At 33.7% G+C, this 17,443-nt stretch overlaps 1 protein-coding gene across 2 annotated transcripts in view; it reads left to right on the forward strand.

Annotated features, from left to right (window-relative positions):
* The window catches only part of LOC126970081 (endothelin-converting enzyme homolog), a 75,830-nt gene that overhangs the window by 4,987 nt on the left and 53,400 nt on the right, over positions 1–17,443 (forward strand). Inside the window, exon 2 of one of the 2 annotated variants that reach the window (XM_050815793.1) lies at positions 4,897–5,007. In XM_050815793.1, coding sequence (XP_050671750.1) covers positions 4,897–5,007 — 111 coding nt within the window. Of the gene's footprint in view, positions 1–4,896; positions 5,008–14,093; positions 14,637–17,443 lie in introns of those variants that run through there. The other variant, XM_050815792.1, reaches the window with a different exon arrangement.

Genomic DNA, 17,443 nt, shown 5'->3' on the forward strand with positions numbered 1-17,443 from the left:
CAGATAACTCCAGTGGATTCTAAGAAAATATTTGATAAATTATATGATTTTAATAAAGATCTGAATCTTATACTAGTGGTGGATTTTTCTAATAAATTACGATTAAAGTCACCACAAGTCATGGTATATTTCTAAGATTCTGATCATTTTGATAAAACATCCTGCAATACACTCACAGACAACTCATATAATACATCGGGGGACTGTATATACTTACTATAATGGCACGCTCAAGCTCTGCACAAGCTATTTCAATGGTACGTTCAACAGAGGGGAGGCCTTTGTCCAGCAGTGGACGTCTTCCGGCTGAAATGTTCAACAGATAGGCCTACAATATCTTTACGGTCTTTGAATTTAAATGATTTACTTATAAGTATAAAAGAGTCCTCACGTGTAGCCTTTTCTCTGCTACACACAATTGTCAGCTGATGACCACTGGACTTAATAATGAGCTCATATCTTCATCACAAGATCAACTATAATATTCTCTCCATCCTTGATACAATTACCATTGTAATGTTCTATTTTTCATACATATATCACTTAGCACCAGGTGACCCGTAAGCACGTTTGTCCTCCTTTTCCAAAAAAAAAACCTATTCCAAACATGTTCGAGCACTTTCAAGTCTGATCAATCTTGAGAAATAAATTTAAATGTTATACATTAAAATTCCTAGAACCTTCCGTATACAACTAAAATAGAAATAATTTTGCCCGTAAAATTATTATTATAATATTATATTTATTATATTAATAATTATTATTATAAAGCTTTACACTAAACATACAGATATTTGATCATAAATTAAACTCTAAACTAAGCGTAATCTACTCGCTCCCTCTTTTATAGGTTTAAATGCAAAAAGCACTTAAAATGTTTCTTAACTCAATCGCGTGGAAAATAAGCTTACTGACTAAGCTTAAGGGAGTTCGCAAAATCGTAGACAAGAGAAAGAAATATAATATATCCAGGCTTCGGAAAGATAATCTGGATTTACTCAAACACGATGGCCGTATGCTTACAAAGATTAGGGAGAACGCAGGCGCGAGTTTATTGCTACGGCGTAATCTGTTGCTAGCCTTATCTGACCTTGCGAAGCTCAAGGTCCTTTATCTGATGAAAACAAGTTCGTATTTCAGGGATTAAATTGTTTCGGAGCGACACTCTGTATTATATATTTTACAGTCCTAGCAGATCATAAATAAAAACCAACCAAGTGCGAGTCGCAGTTCACACGCAAAGGTTTCCGTAACATTGTAAATCCTATAAAAATATTATGAACTTGCAAAAGAGTTTTGTAAAAGAAACATTTTTAATTATAAAGAACCTAAAGTGCAGGAAAAATGCATCACACGGTGATGTATATACATTTGTTTCCTTTGGGGTGAAGACCATGGGTCCTTAAGGTTTATCAGCACAAAAACCTAGGTACCTCTGTCAGAGGATAAGTTTGGCCATACAGAGGAGTACGAGCCTACGTGGCTAGCTGTCCACACAGCTCTCGAACAGGAAAGTACCCTGGTGTAGAGAAAACTTGAACAAACTCAAGAAGAAATCTAGAAGGCTCTTTAACAGAACTAAAAAGACGTAAAAATGGGAACAATACACAAGGAAGTTAGGTAGTCCAAATGAGTATCTTAGAAGAGGTAAGGTAACCCACCACTTTCCGGAGGCTACTCATAATCAACAGCCGAGAGATGTCGATATCACTGACGAGAGGAAGAGGAACTTCCGCAGTTCCACTTGAGTTATTGTTCCTTGTTGAGTTGCTAGCCAGCAGTACTCTCAAGTCATTCCACAGCCAGTTGATCGAGAGTGGCTGGTTCCCTCCCTGATTTAGAGGCCAGACCTTTCGGGGCAACAAAAGAGTGGAGGCCCGCTGGCCCCAAATTACTTTCTTCCTTCTTTCTTTCAGTCGAGTTTTCTAATAAATAATTTATTGAGATACGCAGTTATTATTATTTTATGGTTTAACACACATATAAAGATAATTGGAAACAAGAATTATCTGAAATTAAATTTTACCGTTAACGAACGGAACCTTTCAACCTTGTTTCGCTTAAAAATCGTTGATGATTTCAATACTAAGGAGAGAAAGCCTGTTTCCATCGTGGATCGAAGACTTTTTTTATTTTTCATTTTTGAATGAACCCACTGATGTTGTAAATGGGCCTTTGACGAACAGGTGAGGTGAGGTGAATTAAGAGAAGAGTAGAGATTTTTGACACGACTAGAGGTTTTCGTTTCATCAATTACCTTGTTATTATTTTGGTGACCGGTTTGGTTTGGTAGCTCAGTATATTGCTTTATTCCTAAGATGTGATACCTAGGTACACCTATGTTGGTGATAGGAATTATTTGTATTTTCTATTCAATAAATAAAAGCAAAAAACTATTGGACCGATATTTATTGTAAAAAGCGTGGGGTCAGTAACTGTCATAAAAATATTTAAGGCAATTCACATGTTTTCATATATTATAAAATTCATTTTTTTAAATCACACTTTTCCTAGTTTATACTCGCTGAAAATTATTTTCTAATTTTTAGACTGGTTTTCTATTAAGCGTTTTTTTAACTATTATTTATTTTTATAAAAATGCGTTAAAATAAACTTGATTAAATAAATAATCTTAGGGTGCTCCCTCCATTCCGAATGATTTATGTACATATTCGGGATCATGTTAAAACATATTTATAATATGTCAGCCAACAAAAGACTTATTGAGTCGACTTAACGGAGCAGTAGGCAAGTGTATGTTTGTTCCTGTTTACGATTATGTGCCTATATATGTTTAAATTAGATTATCATATATGTTCAGAGGTAACATGTAATTTGTTAATATCTTTAAATTATTTTCTTTATGATTCTTTAGGACATAGGTAATAAATAGCGCGAATAGACCTCTTCTACAGTACAAAGATGGTATTAATATCGGTTGCACCTGCAGGAGGTGTCGGCTCGCCAAACGCTGGATCCAGAAATAGAAATATATTTATTTATCAACAGTTTATATTGACAATAACATAAAACATTGCAACAACACTTTGTAAACGTCATGAATCTACATCCGTTTGTTATGGGGCTTTGACACGACGAACAGGAATGGAATTCCTAAAATAGCGACTGAATCTATAATTTTTTTTTTTCAAAACTCTTACCGCAACAAATTTTAATTTGTTTCTGGTAATTAATATTACAAAATTCACAAATTCGCTAATGTGCCACTATGTAGATTCTTTAAATGTTCTCTAGGACCCAAGTAATAAAACAGCCCTCTTACTGCAATAAAAAATATAATTTATATCGGTTGTATTGCCCCATAATAATTTACCATAGAACATAAACGCAATAGAAATGAGATAACTCGCCAACTGAAGTTATAGCTGTACAGATGTTCAAATATCGATTGGAATTGCGTCGTAAAATGCGCCAAGCGACACTCTGTTTGAACTAGATAAAGAGGATTATAAAAGAGCGGATTAGTACTTAGTACGTGAAGGGTTCAATATGATCGTACAATTTATAACACTACTAGTGAAGAGCCGCTAGTACCTCGCGTGTCTCCTGCCCGTGTATGCATGCCTAGTAGTTAAAACTTAGTTAAAACGAAAATATTAAATTTCAAATTTCTGTATTTGCTAATAAAATATGTACTTATTATAGCAATTTACAATTAAGCCTTATATATTATGTAGGTCTCAGAAAACTTATGTCTACGACCCTATCTACGTGTTGAGGGATAAAACTTTATTATGCTTAAAACTTAAACATATGGTTTGTGGGGGAAAATACAGGAAACTGGGAAAACCTGACTATTTGCTATCAATTAAAACTTAGTTAAAACGAATAAAATGCTCCAATTTTCTACTGAACAAACCTCATTTTCAATGTAACTCTATGGGAAATATTTCAACCTGTATAGCTTTTGAAACAGACTACAACCCCAAACCCTGCGGGTCTGTGTGGTCGATGAGGAATAAATTTTCCAAGACCGTCTTTGTTTTGTGTTTAAGACACAACTTCGTAGCTGGCAGTTATTTGACTAGGTAATACTTACATACACTTATTTATTTTACAATACGTTAAATATATGAGTTAGGTACTTCCCTACCTATCTAAAATGATAATTAGAATGATTAATACATTTATTTCTTCACTTGTAACAATGGTGTTATTATTAAATTATTTGATTTTATTTAATTTGAGAAAAAATCGATGTGCGAAAATCTATGAGTAATCATATGTTTTTGTGGAGAAGAGGAATAAACATTTACGTACTAAAGCCGTGATGCAAGGGCATAATTTTGTCGAAATCAAATTTAAATCCACTTTCAACTAAAAACCTCCTGAATTCTGGTAGCTCACTAGTTTTGCCAGCGCTTCGGACGGGGTCAAAGCGACTGAATTTATAGCTACAGCACAGAGTCACCCAACGGGACTCTAACCACGGACCGACTGCATGCTGGCGTAGGCATTCGTTTCTTGAAAACTGAAAGGAGAAACTCGTTCCTCCACTCTAACCTTATTCATTATGTGCACGTTAAAGTATAACAGTTAAGGTAGTTTAGTTAAGGCATTCAAGGAACTTTCTTCCACGTACGACCAAGCTGTGGAATGATTTTCGTTGTGCGGTGTTTCCAGGACGATATCACATGGGTACTTCTAAAAAAAGGGCGTACACTTTTTTAAAAGGCCGGCAACGCTCTTGTAATACCTCTCGTGTTGCAAGACAATATGGGCGGCGGTGATCACTTAACATCAGGTGACCCGTACGCTCGTTTCTCCTCTCTTCCATAAAAAAAGTATAACAAACATAACAAACTTTTGGCTTTCCGTAGGTGCTCGTTTTAGAGGTTTTTTGCGTAGAAATTAAACTTAATAATTATATAATAGATGGCGCGGTATAAGAAGACTGGCTTTATGGACGAAGACTCTGGCAGCATCAGTTCAATTCAGCTGAATGAAGGAGTTCGATCCGGAGGGACTCACATTCGATATCACTCTGTAAGTACGCAAAAAGAAATTTTACTTTTAACAAATAGTCTCCTATTAGTCGTCACACTAGTAGACGTCGTACGTGCGTGCGTGTGGTGTCACACCAGAATAGCACCACCCCATCTCTTCCCGTGAGTGTTCTTAGAGGTGTCTAAAGGCTACAAAGAACGGAGGATGGGCAGTATGGTAGCACCATCCCGAGAAACACCAACATAAATTAAATAAAGATATATTTGGGCGAGGCCTTTGTCCAGCAGTGGACGTCTTGCGACTGATATTATTCAAGATGGCTGCCACCCAAAATTTTTATTTTATTTAGGACATCCGAAGAATCATACAAACAGTATAACAGTGTAACTTAAATAAATACGTACAATTGTACGATCAGCCCCGTTATCCACGATTTACTGCTGGTATACGGCCAGACTTGTTACTAGCTATTCCGCCATCCGTATCAACATTTCAAATAGGTACTGTTCCCGTGGTATGAACTTCATAACATGTATTTACCGAGACCTGGTTTCCTCCGAGTAGAATTTTTCTAGGCTAGCAGATTTGCCGGAAGTTGGTACCGTGACAGGAAGGATGAAGAGGTGAAACCTGGACGGTAATGAAGATAAAGACCTTTCTTCCTTCCTTAAGTCTTCATTAAATCTTCCTTAAGATTAGAGAAACGAAAAAGGTGAGCCTGGTGACGAAGCAACTGTATCTGTCGACGGCCGCCTCAGAAAGGGGGAGAGGGCCATCTAGGAACGCACAACAAAAATGAATTTGTAGGGAGTCAAGAAATGTGCGGACCTCTAATCCGGCTCATCTCCCACTGTTTCGTTCGGTACCTAGATTATAGAATATATATATAGATAGATAAATTGATGAACGAAAAGTCAGTAAGACCATTGTAAGGAGGTAGGTTATGTTCATAGCATCATCTACTCTATTTTATGAGCAATCAATTCCAGACCTTGACAGACCTATATTCATGTTTATAGAGACGATTGGATGCTCAATAAACGTTCACTTATCCTTTATTGCGAAAACAATATAACGCCTACACAAAATCAATAAGAAATAATGTCTGACAGCAGTATTGCTATATTTTTCAACCAGGCGTTTTGCTTTTCTTGATTTGAAATTGTTGAAATGTAGATAAGGTTAAAATTAGTTGATATTATTAAGGTTCCCAATGGCAGATATATGTACTTTTGATTCATTAATGAATATGACACTAAATTGTAACTCTTAATTTCATCCATAGTATTTCAAAATGTATGCATATACTATATTTTTATGTTTTTTAACTTAACCAAACGTCAAAATTTTGCAGAATACGCATATCCCAACAATTGACTACGGATCTTGTAACGAGAATATGCACCATACGATTTCCCTAAATCGGAACGTAACTTCCTTAAAATCGGAACTGAACCGTCAATGTGTGCTACAAGAATACGTAATTTAACTTTTTGACCTATTCTCGTTTTATTACGAGAAAACGCATCATACGATTTCCCTAAAACGGAACGTAACTTCTTTAAAATCGGAACTTAACCGTCAATTTGTGTTACAAGAATACGAAGTTTAACATTTTCACATAAGGTCGCTACGATCCTATTCTCGTTTTATTACTAGAATGGGGCTATTGGTCACTTGATGTTAAGTGATCACCGCCGCTCACATTCTCTTGCAACAGTAATGGAAAGGAACCCGCCTTATAGAAAAGTCTACGACTTTTTTCAAGTTATACTTCTTTAGTTGTTTTAGTCGCGTTATGAAAACATGATGAGAGTGAAATTTGATGCGCGCGCATCACTGAAACACAAAAGTAACAGGGTGAAATTGGTTCCTAAAATTTTCTGACGTTTGCGACATTCGTTATTTATTTTTTTGGTTCCTTCGTCCACTATTAGGATAGGCAAAGGGTTCAAGCCCGTACAGCCGTATTCGTTAATTAATAATTAATTATCAAAGCCATCGTTGCAAGATTTTTACAATATTGTTCTTTCTAAAAATATAGAAGCCTCTGTTAGGCCAAAGAAGTATAATTTCTTGCGTGCATACATAACAACACACACACTTTTTTTAAATTAACACGCAAACAGTTTACGCATTCGCCTCCTGTACTATAACTTCCTAATGCTATTATCCAATAGTGTTGATGTATAACAAATATAAGCCGCCTGTATACAGAGTACAGACGACATCGCAACTATCTTATTAGCATTTAATATTTGTCATTGTATTTAGGACTGAACGAAACGCTATTGTTCTTCAGTACATTTCCATATTGTCGTCATATTATTCTGAATATTTTAAAACTCCTTAATGATTTAAATAAATAGATTAACTTACCCCTCAAATGACACACACATTTTTTAAATTCAAATACAATCTATCGGTCAAGAAATGCATATTATATTAAATTAGATTGTTTAAATTTAAATTTAAATTCAATCTATTTATTTAAAATGTAAAGGATTCTTAAATTTGATATGGTCACTATAAGATGTTAGGTTAGCTATTATGTAATAACTTCAGGATCATAAACAGAAGGATCTCTTAAGTTGAGATTAAATAAACTGACTGACTTGGTATTATATGGATCTCACACCATTTAACGGTAGAAGAACTGAGTCGCAAGACTTGTGTTTTTTAACCGACTTCAAAAAAGGAGGAGGTTCTCAGTTCGTCGGTATTTTTTTTTATGTTTGTTACCTCAAAACTTTCGACTGGGCGAACTGATTTTGATAATTCTTAATAAAAAAATTGCGTATTTTTATACAATCTAATTAATTAATCTTATTCTAGTTACGATTATTGTAATTTTTGGAGTCGGTGTCATCCAAGATAGGTTTGTTACTACATACATAGTTATAGGTGAGATGTGCTTGAGTCGTGAGGAGGCGAGAGGCGAGAGCGGGTTGCGGCGGAAGGACACCGATTCCAAAAATAAAAATAATCGTAACTAGCATTAAATTAATTAATAAGATTGTATAAAAATGCGCAATTATTTTATTACTTTTTAGTGCACATTATATCAAGTGTTTTGGAATAGTGTTTTTGAAGGCGGTTGTTTTTTTGTTAAAAAAGTTTTTTTTATAAGATATGTTTTTGATTGTATAGAATATATGTACTAGGGATCAACATTATTGTAGAGCATTTTTTATTAAAACCAGGCCAAATATTTGTTTTATTCTGTTTTTTTTTTGTATTTTTTATTATAGTGCCAACAGAAATATATCAACTGTGAAAATTTCAACTGTCTAACTAGCACAGTTGATGAGATACAGCCTGGTGACAGACGGATAGACGGACAGGCGGGCGTACAGCGGATTCTTAGTAAAAGGGTTCCGTTATTTTCCTCTGGGTACGTGATACGCCCTGCCACAATACAGCGCCGGTCAAGAAACTACTAGATGAACTTTTCAAATCTGACTGGTAGAGATTTCCTCGTATTTATACTTCAACTCGTACTATATTTCAAACCATTTGATCCCAGGCACCGCAGAGCTGTTATAGAGCTGAGTTGTCGGGGATCCAGTACGTAAAAGAAGTTGCATAAATATTTTTATTCAAAATAAATTTCAAAAGTAAAAAAGCTACGACCCATTCGAAAAAGTATGCCTCAGACCTGAGAAGAACGCAAAGGACGCAAGAAACTCAGCGGGATTCTTTTTTTTAAATAAAAATATGGTTACAATGTAATATCGTACAATAAAATTAATTATTTAATAGCCTGATGGCTTGAGCCATGACCGGTCGCTCTAATTTGTGCAAAAGTGTGTGTCAATATTATTATTAAGAAAATCATTTATCTTATAATAACAAACGTTTTTTAACAATTATTTTGATTTTCGTAATACATTTGTTTTTAACATTTTCTGGGATCTTGTGGTAAAAGCATATACAACGCCCCACAAAAGACTTACTAACTCGACTTAGCCGAGTAGTAGGCATTATAAGTTTATTTTTGTTCCTGGTATTAACATTATAGTTACGACACTTTCGAGAAAATTCACTTATGTGCCTATGTACCATAATACTTAAGAATATATTGAAAGGCAACAGTCAAGATGTATATATTACTTAAAATTTTTTCTCCATGATTCTTTAGGACCTAGGTTATAAATATTGCAAATAGCCCTCTTCTGCAGCACGTATTGATATCTTCAGCATTGCCCTATATTTTCACATTATCTGTACAACAATACGTTTCATATAACATTATTATACAATGCAAGGTCATATCACCTACGTAATATATTGTCACCTGAGTTATTATTGTATTGTTTCTAATCACAATGCATTTGTCGTGACAGTGATGTCATATCGTGTAATAGTTGTCAGGAACGAGGAAACATCGTCATTAACAGAGCGTTTGAATTTTCTCACGTCCAAATGTCAAATACTCGATGCACACACATGTTTTGACAGTGTTTGTGGACTGCCGAAAGACGTTCACTGCTAGACAAAGGCCTCCCCCAAAGATGGTCCTGCGCTGCCCTCATCTAACCTAGTGCAGCGATCTTGAACAGATCATCGGTCCATCTTGTGCCTAACAACACAGAACACTTCCAGTACTTTATTGCTGAAATGCCAATATCTATGCTTGAGTTATATAGAGCTCTACGGAACCCTTACTTGATTTTTACATTGGGCTATCTTACCATAACCTCAGCATAATCACAGCTGTCAAATGACTATAACAACGCAATCAACGATTATACTAAGCATACACTCAGCTAAGTTTTACGTAAGTAAAGTCTAAGTACGCTCTATAGATCTCAACCTTAGACCGTAACCTAAAAACACCTTGCCGATATAATTTACAACTAAATTGATGGCAAACTAATGAAGATTAGTTGCAATTGATCGAGTTATCTATTCGAGACTTAAATTGATGCTCAGAAACTTGGCTACAGTATCGATTTTGCTTCGAGATGGTGAAATCCAATCTGTTCCAACATGGAGTTAGTTTGCATCTCAATAATGGATTTAGAATCCCTAGAGATTGTTTGGTCTGCGAATTCTGTCTAGGAATATATATATTTTGTGAAAAATAATCCAAATAAAACTTCTCATTTCAATGATTTAACTTGTCACTATTGCTGCTTTTAATATAGGATATCTAGTTTCAGATTAATAGGAAACCAGATTTTACGAAATTCGTCAATCTGATCCTGAATCTTTAATCTGCTTTTTAATAAATCCATCATTAATATAATTTAACCTGCTGCTAGCTAAGTGGAATACAACTACAACAATAACATTATTAATTAGTTACATATATTGTATTCAAATCCTTTTATTCAAAATAGGATTTAAGATCACTTATTGAACGCCAAAAACTACCACCCATTCAAAAGAGACTCCCTCAGACCTGAGAATGGGCGCAAGAAACTCAGCGGGTTTTTTTTTAATATAAAATATGGATTACAATGTGATATCGTATAATAAACATTTATAATTAAAGAGCTTGAGGGTGTTCGTTTTATTCCCAGTCCGTGGTGTCATTAGGAAATCATTTATGCTATAGTAACCTTTCCCACACAAACGTTTTTTAACAATTCTTTAAAATATTGTAAAGTATTTACTTTAAAAAAAGAATTAGGAATTTAATTTTAAGCAGCTAACATATACAGATAAACTTCATAATATTTAAATGTGTGTTATTGTATGTATGTAAGAATATATTCTACATTATATTTTAATAAATAAATATAAACAAATAGATAATCTTCATTTCCAAGTTCATTATAGAAAACTCTTATTTAAATCTCACATAGATGGTTTGTAAAATTGTATTCCGTATATTTAATTTGGCATTGATAAAGTTTATTTGGAGTTGTATAGAAGACTTGTTGTATAGAGAGTTGTACACTCTGAAAAAAAATGACTTCAACTATTCTGAGAAAAATTCAAACAAAGAAAGTAAAAATTTTAATTAACATCTCACAAAATACAAAATGCAACTATTACTTGTATCATAAATCTTAAGAATATATTAAACTATTAGGTACCATATCTAAATATAACAAATGTAAAACCAAAGTAAAATTTACATTAATCTCAACCTTACCTTATCCATAGCTCGCAAGTTAATACCAAAGTAATGAAGCTTAACTTGATAAAGTTATCTGTTCGAGACTTAAATTGATTTTCAGGAACTTGCCTGTCGCCATATTGTCATATCGATTTTGCTACGAGGCTGTGAAGTCCAAGCTATTCAAAAATGTGGGTAGTTTGAAACTCAATAAGCAATGTGGGATACAATTTAATTATACCTACCAAAATTTTCGTTCAAAAAAAGCGCGTACACCTTAAAGGCCGGTAACGCTCCTGTGATTCCTCTGGTGTTGCAAGAGAATGTGAACTGCGATGATAACTTTATACCAGGTGACCCGTTCGCTCGTTTGTCCTCCATTTCCATAAAAAAAATCGTGATTGACGTGAGGTGTCACTCTTTCATATCTAAACAATTTGTTACTTTTAAAGTGATACTAGCTGACCCAGCAAACGTTGTATTGCCGATATTAAAATCGCGATACAAAGGTAACTGTTGATCGTAGATGGGTGAAAATTTGAAGTTGTATGTATTTTTTAATGCTGACTCATAATCAAACAAATTTAAAAAAAAATGTCAATAAATTAAAAAAAAAAATTCGTGTGGACCACCCTTAACATTTAGGGGGATGAAAAATAGATGTTGGCCGATTCTCAGACCTACTAAATATGCTCACAAAATTTCATGAGAATCGGTCAAGCCGTTTCGGAGGAGTACGGGAACGAACATTGTGACACGAGAATTTTATATATAAGATATATCACTTCGATTTGAAAGAGCGGTATCTCAAATCAATTTCCTAATATGCAATTATTGGGATTGACCAGGCTAACTACTGTAAAGTAGATCCTGTAGATGGAGCCACAACCTGTATGATCTATGCATACTCGAACTGTTGGATCAGTTGGAAAAATGCGCTCGGACGGAAACCGAAATGTCACGGGATCGAGTCCCGCATCGTTCATAAATGTTGGTTACAAATTTAATTTGTATAATTAATCCCAGAAGTGAGGGACTACTTTAACGATAACAATTTTTTTAGGGCGTATAAAATTTTAGTTTCAATAATATAATGTATTTACGTATGGTCCTCGATAAGGCAAATATGTTTACTCCACTTTTCATAAGTAAGAAGGTACATTATTATTTTGTTCTTATAACGTGTTATCGTTATCATTTGTTTGATCTAACTCGACCTTGAAAGCCTATATTGATAATACTCGGAAGAGTGCAGAAAATTTCCGGTAAATAATAATTGTTTACGCGAACACTTCAATAGTGGCTTAATTACCGGAATGTCACGGTCGGTCAGGCGTACTGCAACCTTCGTCACTGCCACTTGGCGGAAGAAGAAGTATTACTGAATAGATTCCTAAAAGAGGACACCAGACTAACAACTAGAAATTGTAGCCAAAATTTATGAACGATTCGGGACTCTCTGCGACCTCTCGGGTTCCGTCCGAGCGCTTTTTACAACTGAGCCAACCGTTCGAGTACGTATGGATCGTAAATTTTGGTATTCCATGTTCAGGTTATGTCTCCATCTACTTTACAGTTTATAACTTTCTCGACCCCAATAATTGCATATCAGGAAATTGAATTGAGATGTCGCTCTTTCAAATCTGAATAATTTGTTACTAATTTCATTTAATATATAATCAATCCCAGAAGTGAGGGTTATCACTTTAAAATAACCAGTTGCGTTTCCACTTCCAATCTCGTGAGTCTATTGCTCGTTTGCCCCCGCTTAATGTACAAAAAACTCTGTGAGGAAAAATTCTTTTTATGCCTTTCTAAATTTCCTTTGGAATATACAAGAAGGAATTATTTACCGGTCAATAGTAAAAAAGTAAGAATAATATAAATAATAAGAGAATAAATAAAAAATAATAATTATTATTATTTATAATATAATAATAACTACCGTAATTCCTTTATAAAAGAAACCAAAATACGTAATACACAAATTCCAAAAGTGAGTGAAAAATAACAGCGCCGAATTAAAATGTAACTATATTTTTAAACAATAATTATTTTAAGACTTTTGTCTTATTTTAAATATTATAAAATAAAAAAATATTTTTTTATTATAAAAGTAAAAATATATAACAATAACATGTTCAAATTTATATTTTTTTTGGCAGCTATTTCGGTCAACGGATCAGCCTAGATATCCAACTCGAAAATGCTGCCAGTATTCTTGCTACGCTTTCCCGTAATGATAGTTTTAATAGTACTGTAAATATATTTTACATATCGTATTTTTTGCCTGCGAGGTGAACAATTATGTGTTACACCAGAGCAAATAAATTTGTTTCTGGTTCCTATGAAACCCTCACTAGATTCACGATTCGAATCATTCGCTTGCTCGTGATTCAAACTCGGCACGAGCAATAAAAACCAACTTTGCTCTCTTGTTTAATATAACATAACTATATAAAATAACTATTTGCGTTTAAATATCCTCAGAAACACTCTGTGATACACTAGTGAGTGACGTCATTTTAGAAAAAAATTGAACAATATAATACGTGTCACGAAAAACGTTTCATAATTATATTAAATTATATTAATAACGGAACCCGGCAGACGTTGTCCTACCTATGTCTACAATAAATACATTCTCTGTGTTCTCTGTGTGCTTTACATTAGATATTTTATAATAGAATATAAAATGAGTGAAATTGTCATAACTATTGGTAGAGAATTTAAAGATTTTTATATTATATGTATTACAGATTACTATTAAACATACTCCTTGATACAAGCAATGTTGTTATAAAATTTCAAAACTATCGATAGAAAATTTTAGATTTGCGATTTTGAAATGAAAAACATCATACATCCTTAGAACAAATGGATACTTTAGTATTTAAAATGTTAAGATATGTAGATGCTAAGGATATCTAAAGAATGGCTGCGACACCAGAATTGACTTTGTACTTTATGGTAAAAAATTGATTATAAAACACAGTAGTAACATAATAACATTTATGCCCTTCACATTGAAAGTCAGTTAAAATACTCCACAATTTTGCGGCTTCATATCACATACGGAAGCTACTGGTGACAATGACGCGTCACACGCTAACAATTTGGACATCAAATTAAGATAAACACATCCGTATAATGGAGTATATTACTTCTTTCTTCAGACGCCAGTCATAATTCTGCGCGCACGCAGTTTATTATCGGTCTCCTTAACGCACGGACATACACTCGCGAAAATTGCGTTACAAAATGGCTAAATAACAGCTTACGTGAAGTGTTATCGTTAAACAAAAGTGTACTTTAAACTTATATAAATATAACCTAGCTTACAATGGCGACGGTTCCCGAAACACCAACCCCTGAAGAAACTCCTTCCCCAAGTGTTAACAATAAGTTTAATTGGTTGAAAAACGCGAAGAATGCAAGAAGTAATCCGTTCGTGAATCCACGGCCTTCGCTTACCAGAGAGAGTTCTACGGCGGAATTATTTTCGAGGCAGAATTCAAATTCGGATTTCTTCCAAAATTCCAGATTGAATCTGTTTGAAAGCTCTCCGAAGCCAGAATCTACTGATTATAATAGCAAGGTATGATGCAATAAATTTATAAAAGTCTAAAGAAGTTTTACTTACTTGATATTTAAATACTTATTTAATACGTATTTGTGAACGGTTGAATTTTCTATTGTTATGGGGACGTTCAGCCGACATCAATTCAATCTTTGTGCCGCAGAAGAGGTTTATTCGCGTCTTTAAAACCTAGGTTCTAAATAAACATTCAGAGAAAAAATTAAAGAAATAAATATTTTAACTGCAGCATCTCAATATATTCTTGTTCTGTATGTTTATAAGCATATTAACGAATTTGTTATAAACTGTTATAATCTGCTGGCGTCCCGGAATAGGTTGAACCGGTGACTCTCAACACGATCCTCGTTTGCAACTTTTTTTTATGGAAAAAGAGGACAAACTAGTGTACGGGTCTGGTGCTAAGTGATCACCGCCGCCCACATTCTCTTGCAACACCAGATGAATCACAGGAGTGTTGCCAGCCTCTAAAGAAGGTACATATAAAGGGGTGTTAATGCCATTAAAGCCAGAATTCGCTGAAATACTATAAGGAAACAAATTTTTTTATCGCCAGAAATGAAGATTCCCACTAGAGCTCCTTCGCGAATCATCAAAAAAGATCTGAACCTTGATGCTTATCGTCGATAAACAGGACATGGCCTATATTTATGGAATGTATGGATTGATGCAGCTTATGTACTCAATAACTCTCGTGATTTTACTTATTAATTACTTACACTTTTTTGACTTACTCGTGTAAGGCATTTAGTATTTGAAGTATGAGTATTTTTGTTGCATCACTTTGCATATATTGTAATTTGAGTGATTTTATGATTAAAATGATTTGTAAATTTAATTAAAAATAAGAACTTTTAATACCTTATCTGTTTTGAAAAGAGAAACCATAGAGCTTCTTGCTCGTTCTTCTCTAAAGAAATCCGAAAGATCTGTAATAAAATAAACATATTTCATGTGTAATGTAATTTACCTGTGAAATAAAATATTTTTTATTAATCCCTATAGTTTTAACGACACTGACTCGAACAAAATGCTTGCTGTCCTGATACGCGGTCGAAAAGTACAGAAATATACTTTTCTCTGATGAAAAATATTTCACAATTGAGGAGTAGTTTCAACAAGCAAAATGATAAGTGTAAGTTCATAACTTAATAAGCATAACAAGTGGTCGGAAAGTGCAACGTGCTCACCTCACCATCCTGCGTCAGTAAGGGCCTTTCCTACAAGACTGTTTTTAAAATTATATACGGAACCTTAGAACCTTTATTAATATATTCTTACTTAAATTTCTCCATTCCAAGATGTTTACCATGACAACCGATTACAAAAAATATTTTCAAATAGTTATTCTAGAACGAATGTGAAACAATACGGTCTTTTAATGAGAATAGAACAAGAATATAATAGAAGAATAGATCTTTATTTTTTTTAGTTTATTGGCCAATAAAGAACAAATACATACATTTTTATGAAATAAGTACCACGAAAACTGGTTTATCTGGGTACCTAGAGCCATTCAATTTATTTTCAATTTTCAATATTTTTTTTTCAAATCCAATTCTTTTTTCAGGAAGTATCTTTTAAAGCGAGTTTTGATTTTCAGTTAATTTTCAGTTCGTTAATGTAATCTGGTATTACGTAATTGACCGTTCTCTTCCCATATTTATTATTAATTTTTGGTAAAAAGTATTTGTGATTTATATTAAGTTGTCGTTAACCTAAGGGTCTATATTTTTCGATTAACGTGACGGGTGGGATTATTAATTTCGGTTAAAATAGAAAATTACCTTTATCATACACATCTACAACATATAGCGATATCAACGATCATAACATTGGTATTTTGCACGACACGTTTTGGTCATATAGGAAAAAAGTTTTAGAAATAATTAAGGTCATGATAGATAATAGTTTGTGTTAGATTGTTAACAGATTATTAATTCTTACTTGTATTATTGTAATTTCACACTTATAAATACTCACATTTTATAACTTTGTTAGAATTAAGATTCAAGTTACTTAAATTGTTCTTTTTAAAAGTATGGAATGTACCTAATTAGAACAACCAACCTAGAACTAGTATGTTAGTGCAAATCAATTGTTAATATTAAGTTAAGTTATTGTGGGTACATCTTATAAAATAAATGAATAAGGCGCGTCTGAATGTCGTTCCAGCTTTAAGACAGTTGAAAAACTTGCCTTGTACAGATCTGAACCCCTTGGACTACAAATTATGGTCGGTTGTAGCTGATATGGCCTGCTCTAAACGACACGCCAATAATGCAGTAGCTTAAGAAATCTCTAGAACAAGCAGTAACTAAATTTCCCATGGAAACTAAAATTAATTCGACAGATTCGTAGACACACAGACTAAAGTCAAAGATAGTGATTTCGAATAAAAATCTTATTTTATTATTAGACTGCAATAAACTTAAAACCAATAAGTTTAATACATTTGTTTGATATATTAAAATCAGGGGATAGAGTTTAGTATTGTACTTACTACTTGATAGCTAGTTAATAAAAAAAATCGTTAAATTGAGTTAAGGCTGTGAGCTATTCGCTCGATGGTGGAGGAAGCACTCCCATTTGAAGGTATTTTCGTTGCGTCACAGAATTCCCGTTTAGCTTGACTTCCGCTAAATCTTAATAACTTTTGAATTGGAGAGACTACGACGCTGGTTTATGTTTCAATAATACGTTGTCATCCTTTACTCGTGAGACAGCTGAAGCATAGAATTGTATATACAAAATTACAGAAATTGTATATATTTTGAAAAAGCTAACGATCTAACGATACCATATAG

This window comes from Leptidea sinapis, chromosome 20, assembly GCF_905404315.1.
Source record: "Leptidea sinapis chromosome 20, ilLepSina1.1, whole genome shotgun sequence".
NCBI lineage: Eukaryota > Metazoa > Arthropoda > Insecta > Lepidoptera > Pieridae > Leptidea > Leptidea sinapis.